At 49.5% G+C, this 11281-nt stretch overlaps 1 protein-coding gene across 7 annotated transcripts in view; it reads left to right on the plus strand.

Annotated features, from left to right (window-relative positions):
* The window catches only part of LOC121555400 (transcription factor SPT20 homolog), a 45536-nt gene that overhangs the window by 28146 nt on the left and 6109 nt on the right, over window positions 1-11281 (plus strand). For 6 of the 7 annotated variants that reach the window (XM_041869225.2, XM_041869226.2, XM_041869229.2 and 3 more), the window contains exons 19-20: window positions 5050-5126; window positions 10832-10887. In XM_041869225.2, the coding sequence (XP_041725159.1) occupies window positions 5050-5126; window positions 10832-10887 (133 nt within the window). The remainder of the gene's footprint in view (window positions 1-5049; window positions 5127-10831; window positions 10888-11281) is intronic. The other variant, XM_041869227.2, reaches the window with a different exon arrangement.

Genomic DNA, 11281 nt, shown 5'->3' on the forward strand with positions numbered 1-11281 from the left:
ATACCTCAGTCCCTTTCAGTCTAGTCTCTAAGCCTTGTCTTTCATTTTACCTCAGTCCCTTTCAGTCTAGTCTCTAAGCCTTGTCTGTCATTTTACCTCAGTCCCTTTCAGTCTAGTCTCTAAGCCTTGTCTGTCATTTTACCTCAGTCCCTTTCAGTCTAGTCTCTAAGCCTTGTCTGTCATTTTACCTCAGTCCCTTTCAGTCTAGTCTCTAAGCCTTGTCTGTCATTTTACCTCAGTCCCTTTCAGTCTCTAAGCCTTGTCTGAGGTATACCTCCGTCCCTTTCAGTCTAGTCTCTAAGCCTTGTCTGAGGTATACCTCAGTCCCTTTCAGTCTAGTCTCTAAGCCTTGTCTGAGGTATACCTCAGTCCCTTTCAGTCTAGTCTCTAAGCCTTGTCTGAGGTTTACCTCAGTCCCTTTCAGTCTAGTCTCTAAGCCTTGTCTGTCATTTTACCTCAGTCCCTTTCAGTCTAGTCTCTAAGCCTTGTCTGAGGTATACCTCAGTCCCTTTCAGTCTAGTCTCTAAGCCTTATCTGTCATTTTACCTCAGTCCCTTTCAGTCTCTAAGCCTTGTCTGTCATTTTACCTCAGTCCCTTTCAGTCTAGTCTCTAAGCCTTGTCTGAGGTATACCTCAGTCCCTTTCAGTCTAGTCTCTAAGCCTTGTCTGAGGTATACCTCAGTCCCTTTCAGTCTAGTCTCTAAGCCTTGTCTGAGGTATACCTCAGTCCCTTTCAGTCTAGTCTCTAAGCCTTGTCTGAGGTATACCTCAGTCCCTTTCAGTCTCTAAGCCTTGTCTGAGGTATACCTCAGTCCCTTTCAGTATAGTCTCTAAGCCTTGTCTGAGGTATACCTCAGTCCCTTTCAGTCTAGTCTCTAAGCCTTGTCTGAGGTATACCTCAGTCCCTTTCAGTCTAGTCTCTAAGCCGTGTCTGTCATTTTACCTCAGTCCCTTTCAGTCTAGTCTCTAAGCCTTGTCTGTCATTTTACCTCAGTCCCTTTCAGTCTAGTCTCTAAGCCTTGTCTGAGGTATACCTCAGTCCCTTTCAGTCTAGTCTCTAAGCCTTGTCTGTCATTTTACCTCAGTCCCTTTCAGTCTAGTCTCTAAGCCTTGTCTGTCATTTTACCTCAGTCCCTTTCAGTCTAGTCTCTAAGCCTTGTCTGTCATTTTACCTCAGTCCCTTTCAGTCTAGTCTCTAAGCCTTGTCTGTCATTTTACCTCAGTCCCTTTCAGTCTAGTCTCTAAGCCTTGTCTGTCATTTTACCTCAGTCCCTTTCAGTCTAGTCTCTAAGCCTTTTCTGAGGTATACCTCAGTCCCTTTCAGTCTAGTCTCTAAGCCTTGTCTGAGGTATACCTCAGTCCCTTTCAGTCTAGTCTCTAAGCCTTGTCTGAGGTATACCTCAGTCCCTTTCAGTCTAGTCTCTAAGCCTTGTCTGAGGTTTACCTCAGTCTCTTTCAGTCTAGTCTCTAAGCCTTGTCTGAGGTTTACCTCAGTCCCTTTCAGTCTAGTCTCTAAGCCTTGTCTGTCATTTTACCTCAGTCCCTTTCAGTCTAGTCTCTAAGCCTTGTCTGAGGTATACCTCAGTCCCTTTCTGTCTAGTCTCTAAGCCTTGTCTGTCATTTTACCTCAGTCCCTTTCAGTCTAGTCTCTAAGCCTTGTCTGTCATTTTACCTCAGTCCCTTTCAGTCTAGTCTCTAAGCCTTGTCTGTCATTTTACCTCAGTCCCTTTCAGTCTAGTCTCTAAGCCTTGTCTGTCATTTTACCTCAGTCCCTTTCAGTCTAGTCTCTAAGCCTTGTCTGTCATTTTACCTCAGTCCCTTTCAGTCTAGTCTCTAAGCCTTGTCTGTTATTTTACCTCAGTCCCTTTCAGTCTATTCTCTAAGCCTTGTCTGTCATTTTACCTCAGTCCCTTTCAGTCTAGTCTCTAAGCCTTGTCTGTCATTTTACCTCAGTCCCTTTCAGTCTAGTCTCTAAGCCTTGTCTGAGGTATACCTCAGTCCCTTTCAGTTTAGTCTCTAAGCCTTGTCTGTCATTTTACCTCAGTCCCTTTCAATCTAGTCTCTAAGCCTTGTCTGAGGTATACCTCAGTCCCTTTCAGTCTAGTCTCTAAGCCTTGTCTGAGGTATACCTCAGTCCCTTTCAGTCTAGTCTCTAAGCCTTGTCTGAGGTATACCTCAGTCCCTTTCAGTCTCTAAGCCTTGTCTGAGGTATACCTCAGTCCCTTTCAGTCTCTAAGCCTTGTCTGAGGTATACCTCAGTCCCTTTCAGTCTAGTCTCTAAGCCTTGTCTGAGGTTTACCTCAGTCCCTTTCAGTCTAGTCTCTAAGCCTTGTCTGTCATTTTACCTCAGTCCCTTTCAGTCTAGTCTCTAAGCCTTGTCTGAGGTATACCTCAGTCCCTTTCAGTCTCTAAGCCTTGTCTGTCATTTTACCTCAGTCCCTTTCAGTCTAGTCTCTAAGCCTTGTCTGTCATTTTACCTCAGTCCCTTTCAGTCTAGTCTCTAAGCCTTGTCTGTCATTTTACCTCAGTCCCTTTCAGTCTAGTCTCTAAGCCTTGTCTGAGGTATACCTCAGTCCCTTTCAGTCTAGTCTCTAAGCCTTGTCTGAGGTTTACCTCAGTCCCTTTCAGTCTAGTCTCTAAGCCTTGTCTGTCATTTTACCTCAGTCCCTTTCAGTCTCTAAGCCTTGTCTGTCATTTTACCTCCGTCCCTTTCAGTCTAGTCTCTAAGCCTTGTCTGTCATTTTACCTCAGTCCCTTTCAGTCTAGTCTCTAAGCCTTGTCTGAGGTTTACCTCAGTCCCTTTCAGTCTAGTCTCTAAGCCTTGTCTGTCATTTTACCTCAGTCCCTTTCAGTCTAGTCTCTAAGCCTTGTCTGTCATTTTACCTCAGTCCCTTTCAGTCTAGTCTCTAAGCCTTGTCTGAGGTATACCTCAGTCCCTTTCAGTCTAGTCTCTAAGCCTTGTCTGTCATTTTACCTCAGTCCCTTTCAGTCTAGTCTCTAAGCCTTGTCTGAGGTATACCTCAGTCCCTTTCTGTCTAGTCTCTAAGCCTTGTCTGTCATTTTACCTCAGTCCCTTTCAGTCTAGTCTCTAAGCCTTGTCTGTCATTTTACCTCAGTCCCTTTCAGTCTAGTCTCTAAGCCTTGTCTGTCATTTTACCTCAGTCCCTTTCAGTCTAGTCTCTAAGCCTTGTCTGTCATTTTACCTCAGTCCCTTTCAGTCTAGTCTCTAAGCCTTGTCTGTCATTTTACCTCAGTCCCTTTCAGTCTAGTCTCTAAGCCTTGTCTGAGGTATACCTCAGTCCCTTTCAGTTTAGTCTCTAAGCCTTGTCTGTCATTTTACCTCAGTCCCTTTCAATCTAGTCTCTAAGCCTTGTCTGAGGTATACCTCAGTCCCTTTCAGTCTAGTCTCTAAGCCTTGTCTGAGGTATACCCTCAGTCCCTTTCAGTCTAGTCTCTAAGCCTTGTCTGAGGTATACCTCAGTCCCTTTCAGTCTCTAAGCCTTGTCTGAGGTATACCTCAGTCCCTTTCAGTCTCTAAGCCTTGTCTGAGGTATACCTCAGTCCCTTTCAGTCTAGTCTCTAAGCCTTGTCTGAGGTTTACCTCAGTCCCTTTCAGTCTAGTCTCTAAGCCTTGTCTGTCATTTTACCTCAGTCCCTTTCAGTCTAGTCTCTAAGCCTTGTCTGAGGTATACCTCAGTCCCTTTCAGTCTCTAAGCCTTGTCTGTCATTTTACCTCAGTCCCTTTCAGTCTAGTCTCTAAGCCTTGTCTGTCATTTTACCTCAGTCCCTTTCAGTCTAGTCTCTAAGCCTTGTCTGTCATTTTACCTCAGTCCCTTTCAGTCTAGTCTCTAAGCCTTGTCTGAGGTATACCTCAGTCCCTTTCAGTCTAGTCTCTAAGCCTTGTCTGAGGTTTACCTCAGTCCCTTTCAGTCTAGTCTCTAAGCCTTGTCTGTCATTTTACCTCAGTCCCTTTCAGTCTCTAAGCCTTGTCTGTCATTTTACCTCCGTCCCTTTCAGTCTAGTCTCTAAGCCTTGTCTGTCATTTTACCTCAGTCCCTTTCAGTCTAGTCTCTAAGCCTTGTCTGAGGTTTACCTCAGTCCCTTTCAGTCTAGTCTCTAAGCCTTGTCTGTCATTTTACCTCAGTCCCTTTCAGTCTAGTCTCTAAGCCTTGTCTGTCATTTTACCTCAGTCCCTTTCAGTCTAGTCTCTAAGCCTTGTCTGAGGTATACCTCAGTCCCTTTCAGTCTAGTCTCTAAGCCTTGTCTGAGGTTTACCTCAGTCCCTTTCAGTCTAGTCTCTAAGCCTTGTCTGTCATTTTACCTCAGTCCCTTTCAGTCTAGTCTCTAAGCCTTGTCTGTCATTTTACCTCAGTCCCTTTCAGTCTAGTCTCTAAGCCTTGTCTGTCATTTTACCTCAGTCTCTTTCAGTCTAGTCTCTAAGCCTTGTCTGTCATTTTACCCCAGTCCCTTTCAGTCTAGTCTCTAAGCCTTGTCTGTCATTTTACCTCAGTCCCTTTCAGTCTAGTCTCTAAGCCTTGTCTGAGGTATACCTCAGTCCCTTTCAGTCTAGTCTCTAAGCCTTGTCTGAGGTATACCTCAGTCCCTTTCAGTCTAGTCTCTAAGCCTTGTCTGTCATTTTACCTCAGTCCCTTTCAGTCTAGTCTCTGTACCTGTATAAAAGACACCTGGGAGCCAGAAATCTTTCTGACTGAGAGGGGGTCAAATACTTATTTCCCTCATTAAAATGCAAATCAATTTATAACATTTTTGACATGCGTTTCTCTGGATTTTTTTGTTGTTATTCTGTCTCTCACTGTTCAAATAAACCTACCATTAAAATTATAGACTGATCATGTCTTTGTCAGTGGGCAAACGTACAAAATCAGCAGGGGTTCAAATGCTTTTTTCCCTCACAGTGTTGTAACAATGTGCAAATAGTTCCAAGTACAAATGGGGAAAATAAATGTCTCTCTCTCTCTCTCTCTGTCTGTCTCTGTCTTTCTCTCTCTGTCTGTCTCTCTCTGTCTGTCTCTCTCTGTGTTCTTGCAGCAGTCCCCAGACTCAGATGTTGGGTCCTGGTCTCAACCTGAGGGGTCTAGGAGGACACATGCCTACCACACAGTCAGGTAAAACAGACTGCCTGCCATGCAGCCTACCACACAGTCAGGTAAAACAGACTGCCTACCACGCAACCTACCACACAGTCAGGTTAAACAGACTGCCTGCCATGCAGCCTACCACACAGTCAGGTGAAACAGACTGCCTACCATACAGTCAGGTAAAACAGACTGCCTGCCACACAGTCAGGTAAAACAGACTGCCTGCCACACAGTCAGGTAAAACAGACTGCCTGCCACACAGTCAGGTAAAACAGACTGCCTGCCATGCAGCCTACCACACAGTCAGGTAAAACAGACTGCCTGCCATGCAGCCTACCACACAGTCAGGGTAAAACAGACTGCCTGCCATGCAGCCTACCACACAGTCAGGGTAAAACAGACTGCCTGCCATGCAGCCTACCACACAGTCAGGGTAAAACAGACTGCCTGCCATGCAGCCTACCACAGTCAGGGTAAAACAGACTGCCTGCCATGCAGCCTACCACACAGTCAGGGTAAAACAGACTGCCTGCCACGCAGCCTACCACACAGTCAGGGTAAACAGACTGCCTGCCATGCAGCCTACCACAGTCAGGGTAAAACAGACTGCCTGCCATGCAGCCTACCACACAGTCAGGGTAAACAGACTGCCTGCCATGCAGCCTACCACAGTCAGGGTAAAACAGACTGCCTGCCATGCAGCCTACCACAGTCAGGGTAAAACAGACTGCCTGCCATGCAGCCTACCACACAGTCAGGGTAAAACAGACTGCCTACCATGCAGCCTACCACAGTCAGGGTAAAACAGACTGCCTGCCATGCAGCCTACCACAGTCAGGGTAAAACAGACTGCCTGCCATGCAGCCTACCACACAGTCAGGGTAAAACAGACTGCCTACCATGCAGCCTACCACAGTCAGGGTAAAACAGACTGCCTGCCATGCAGCCTACCACACAGTCAGGTAAAACAGACTGCCTGCCCTGCAGCCTACCACAGTCAGGGTAAAACAGACTGCCTGCCACGCAGCCTACCACACAGTCAGGGTAAAACAGACTGCCTGCCATGCAGCCTACCACACAGTCAGGGTAAAACAGACTGCCTGCCATGCAGCCTACCACAGTCAGGTAAAACAGACTGCCTGCCACGCAGCCTACCACAGTCAGGTAAAACAGACTGCCTGCCATGCAGCCTACCACAGTCAGGGTAAAACAGACTGCCTGCCATGCATCCTACCACACAGTCAGGTAAAACAGACTGCCTGCCACGCAGCCTACCACACAGTCAGGTAAAACAGACTGCCTGCCATGCAGCCTACCACACAGTCAGGGTAAAACAGACTACCTGCCATGCAGCCTACCACAGTCAGGTAAAACAGACTGCCTGCCATGCAGCCTACCACAGTCAGGTAAAACAGACTGCCTGCCATGCAGCCTACCACACAGTCAGGGTAAACAGACTGCCTGCCATGCAGCCTACCACAGTCAGGTAAAACAGACTGCCATGCAGCCTACCACACAGTCAGGTAAAACAGACTGCCTGCCATGCAGCCTACCACAGTCAGGTAAAACAGACTGCCATGCAGCCTACCACAGTCAGGTAAAACAGACTGCCTGCCATGCAGCCTACCACACAGTCAGGTAAAACAGACTGCCTGCCCTGCAGCCTACCACAGTCAGGTAAAACAGACTGCCTGCCATGCAGCCTACCACACAGTCAGGGTAAAACAGACTGCCTGCCATGCAGCCTACCACACAGTCAGGTAAAACAGACTGCCTGCCATGCAGCCTACCACACAGTCAGGGTAAAACAGACTGCCTGCCATGCAGCCTACCACACAGTCAGGGTAAAACAGACTGCCTGCCATGCAGCCTACCACAGTCAGGTAAAACAGACTGCCTGCCATGCAGCCTACCACAGTCAGGGTAAACAGACTGCCTGCCATGCAGCCTACCACACAGTCAGGGTAAAACAGACTGCCTGCCACGCAGCCTACCACACAGTCAGGGTAAACAGACTGCCTGCCATGCAGCCTACCACAGTCAGGGTAAAACAGACTGCCTGCCATGCAGCCTACCACACAGTCAGGGTAAACAGACTGCCTGCCATGCAGCCTACCACAGTCAGGGGTAAAACAGACTGCCTGCCATGCAGCCTACCACAGTCAGGGGTAAAACAGACTGCCTGCCATGCAGCCTACCACACAGTCAGGGTAAAACAGACTGCCTACCATGCAGCCTACCACAGTCAGGGGTAAAACAGACTGCCTGCCATGCAGCCTACCACAGTCAGGGTAAAACAGACTGCCTGCCATGCAGCCTACCACACAGTCAGGGTAAAACAGACTGCCTACCATGCAGCCTACCACAGTCAGGGTAAAACAGACTGCCTGCCATGCAGCCTACCACACAGTCAGGTAAAACAGACTGCCTGCCCTGCAGCCTACCACAGTCAGGGTAAAACAGACTGCCTGCCACGCAGCCTACCACACAGTCAGGGTAAAACAGACTGCCTGCCATGCAGCCTACCACACAGTCAGGGTAAAACAGACTGCCTGCCATGCAGCCTACCACAGTCAGGTAAAACAGACTGCCTGCCACGCAGCCTACCACAGTCAGGTAAAACAGACTGCCTGCCATGCAGCCTACCACAGTCAGGGTAAAACAGACTGCCTGCCATGCATCCTACCACACAGTCAGGTAAAACAGACTGCCTGCCACGCAGCCTACCACACAGTCAGGTAAAACAGACTGCCTGTCATGCAACCTACCACACAGTCAGGGTAAAACAGACTACCTGCCATGCAGCCTACCACAGTCAGGTAAAACAGACTGCCTGCCATGCATCCTACCACACAGTCAGGTAAAACAGACTGCCTGCCACGCAGCCTACCACACAGTCAGGTAAAACAGACTGCCTGCCATGCAGCCTACCACACAGTCAGGGTAAAACAGACTGCCTGCCATGCATCCTACCACACAGTCAGGTAAAACAGACTGCCTGCCACGCAGCCTACCACACAGTCAGGTAAAACAGACTGCCTGCCATGCAGCCTACCACAGTCAGGGTAAAACAGACTGCCTGCCATGCATCCTACCACACAGTCAGGTAAAAACAGACTGCCTGCCATGCAGCCTACCACACAGTCAGGGTAAACAGACTGCCTGCCATGCAGCCTACCACAGTCAGGTAAAACAGACTGCCTGCCATGCAGCCTACCACAGTCAGGTAAAACAGACTGCCTGCCATGCAGCCTACCACAGTCAGGTAAAACAGACTGCCATGCAGCCTACCACACAGTCAGGTAAAACAGACTGCCTGCCATGCAGCCTACCACAGTCAGGTAAAACAGACTGCCATGCAGCCTACCACAGTCAGGTAAAACAGACTGCCTGCCATGCAGCCTACCACACAGTCAGGTAAAACAGACTGCCTGCCCTGCAGCCTACCACAGTCAGGGTAAAACAGACTGCCTGCCACGCAGCCTACCACACAGTCAGGGTAAAACAGACTGCCTGCCATGCAGCCTACCACAGTCAGGTAAAACAGACTGCCTGCCATGCAGCCTACCACACAGTCAGGGTAAAACAGACTGCCTGCCATGCAGCCTACCACACAGTCAGGGTAAAACAGACTGCCTGCCATGCAGCCTACCACACAGTCAGGGTAAAACAGACTGCCTGCCATGCAGCCTACCACAGTCAGGTAAAACAGACTGCCTGCCACGCAGCCTACCACAGTCAGGTAAAACAGACTGCCTGCCATGCAGCCTACCACACAGTCAGGTAAAACAGACTGCCTGCCATGCAGCCTACCACACAGTCAGGGTAAACAGACTGCCTGCCATGCAGCCTACCACAGTCAGGGTAAACAGACTGCCTGCCATGCAGCCTACCACAGTCAGGTAAAACAGACTGCCTGCCATGCAGCCTACCACACAGTCAGGGTAAAACAGACTACCTGCCATGCAGCCTACCACAGTCAGGTAAAACAGACTGCCTGCCATGCAGCCTACCACAGTCAGGTAAAACAGACTGCCTGCCATGCAGCCTACCACACAGTCAGGGTAAACAGACTGCCTGCCATGCAGCCTACCACAGTCAGGTAAAACAGACTGCCTGCCATGCAGCCTACCACACAGTCAGGGTAAACAGACTGCCTGCCATGCAGCCTACCACAGTCAGGTAAAACAGACTGCCATGCAGCCTACCACACAGTCAGGGTAAACAGACTGCCTGCCATGCAGCCTACCACAGTCAGGTAAAACAGACTGCCTGCCATGCAGCCTACCACAGTCAGGTAAAACAGACTGCCATGCAGCCTACCACACAGTCAGGTAAAACAGACTGCCTGCCATGCAGCCTACCACACAGTCAGGGTAAAACAGACTGCCTGCCACGCAGCCTACCACACAGTCAGGGTAAACAGACTGCCTGCCATGCAGCCTACCACAGTCAGGGTAAAACAGACTGCCTGCCACGCAGCCTACCACACAGTCAGGTAAAACAGACTGCCTGCCACGCAGCCTACCACACAGTCAGGGTAAAACAGACTACCTGCCATGCAGCCTACCACACAGTCAGGTAAAACAGACTGCCTGCCACGCAGCCTACCACACAGTCAGGGTAAAACAGACTACCTGCCATGCAGCCTACCACACAGTCAGGGTAAAACAGACTACCTGCCATGCAGCCTACCACAGTCAGGTAAAACAGACTGCCTGCCATGCAGCCTACCACAGTCAGGTAAAACAGACTGCCTGCCATGCAGCCTACCACAGTCAGGGTAAACAGACTGCCTGCCACGCAGCCTACCACAGTCAGGGTAAACAGACTGCCTGCCACGCAGCCTACCACACAGTCAGGGTAAAACAGACTGCCTGCCACGCAGCCTACCACAGTCAGGGTAAAACAGACTGCCTGCCATGCAGCCTACCACAGTCAGGGTAAAACAGACTGCCTGCCATGCAGCCTACCACACAGTCAGGGTAAAACAGACTGCCTGCCACGCAGCCTACCACAGTCAGGGTAAAACAGACTGCCTACCACACAGTCAGGGTAAAACAGACTGCCTACCACACAGTCAGGGTAAAACAGACTGCCTGCCACACAGTCAGGTAAAACAGACTGCCTGCCACGCAGCCTACCACAGTCAGGGTAAACAGACTGCCTGCCACACAGTCAGGGTAAAACAGACTGCCTACCACACAGTCAGGGTAAAACAGACTGCCTGCCACACATTCAGGGTAAAACAGACTGCCTGCCACGCAGAAGCAAACGGAACAAAACGGGGATAAACAATACCTGAATGTGTCCAATAGAAACTCTCGTTTGCAACTGTTGTAATGATTACACCCTAGATCAGCTAGATGCAGGCCAGAGTGTGCAAGGCGGTATTGAATGTCACTGTCTGTCACCTCAGATTTGTCTCTCGACCTGTGTGCTCCTACGTTGTGAACTTTCATTCATAGTCTAGGTTGTATCAACCTCATGATGGGTACAGGGAACATTAGAGTATCATGTAGTAGCCTAAACATATCGCTGTTACATTGAGCTGGGTGAATGGAATATGAATGATAGTCATCCAATATGCTGTAATAGAAATAAGGCCATGCTCATGAAAACATAATGGTCCTCCATTACCTTAAACGGCACTGACCACCACTGACACACATCCTAACCACAGTCCCAAGCCCGCAGCCAGAAATACATCAACTGTTGTGTATGTCTTCCAGGGAGTCCGTTTGGTTTGAACAGCTGTCCAGACCTTAGACCACTCAACCTGCTCCAGGTAACACTACCTCCCTCAGCCCCTCCTCTCCACCCTCTGGTGCTTGTTCAATGTTTTTTGGTTGGTGTGTTTAAAATGGACTGAATCCCGAATTTGCGATCCACCATTCTGTTACTCCTCCTTCCCGTCTCCCTTTATCCATCCCTCCTTTTCACCTGTGTCTCGCTCCTCCCTCTCCCCCCTCCTCTCTCTCTCTCTCTCTCCTCCTCCTTCCCCTCTCTCCTCCCCCACCCCTCCCCTCTCTCCTCCCCACCCCTCCCCTCTCTCCTCCCCTCTCTCTCTCCCCCTTCCACCCCCCTCTCTCTCTCTCTCTCTCCTCTCTCTCTCCTCTCTCTCTCCTTCTCTCCTCTCTCTCTCTCCTTCTCTCCTCTCTCTCTCTCTCTCTCTCTCTCTC

The sequence above is a fragment of the Coregonus clupeaformis genome, unplaced genomic scaffold, assembly GCF_020615455.1.
Source record: "Coregonus clupeaformis isolate EN_2021a unplaced genomic scaffold, ASM2061545v1 scaf0076, whole genome shotgun sequence".
In the NCBI taxonomy this organism is placed as follows: domain Eukaryota; kingdom Metazoa; phylum Chordata; class Actinopteri; order Salmoniformes; family Salmonidae; genus Coregonus; species Coregonus clupeaformis.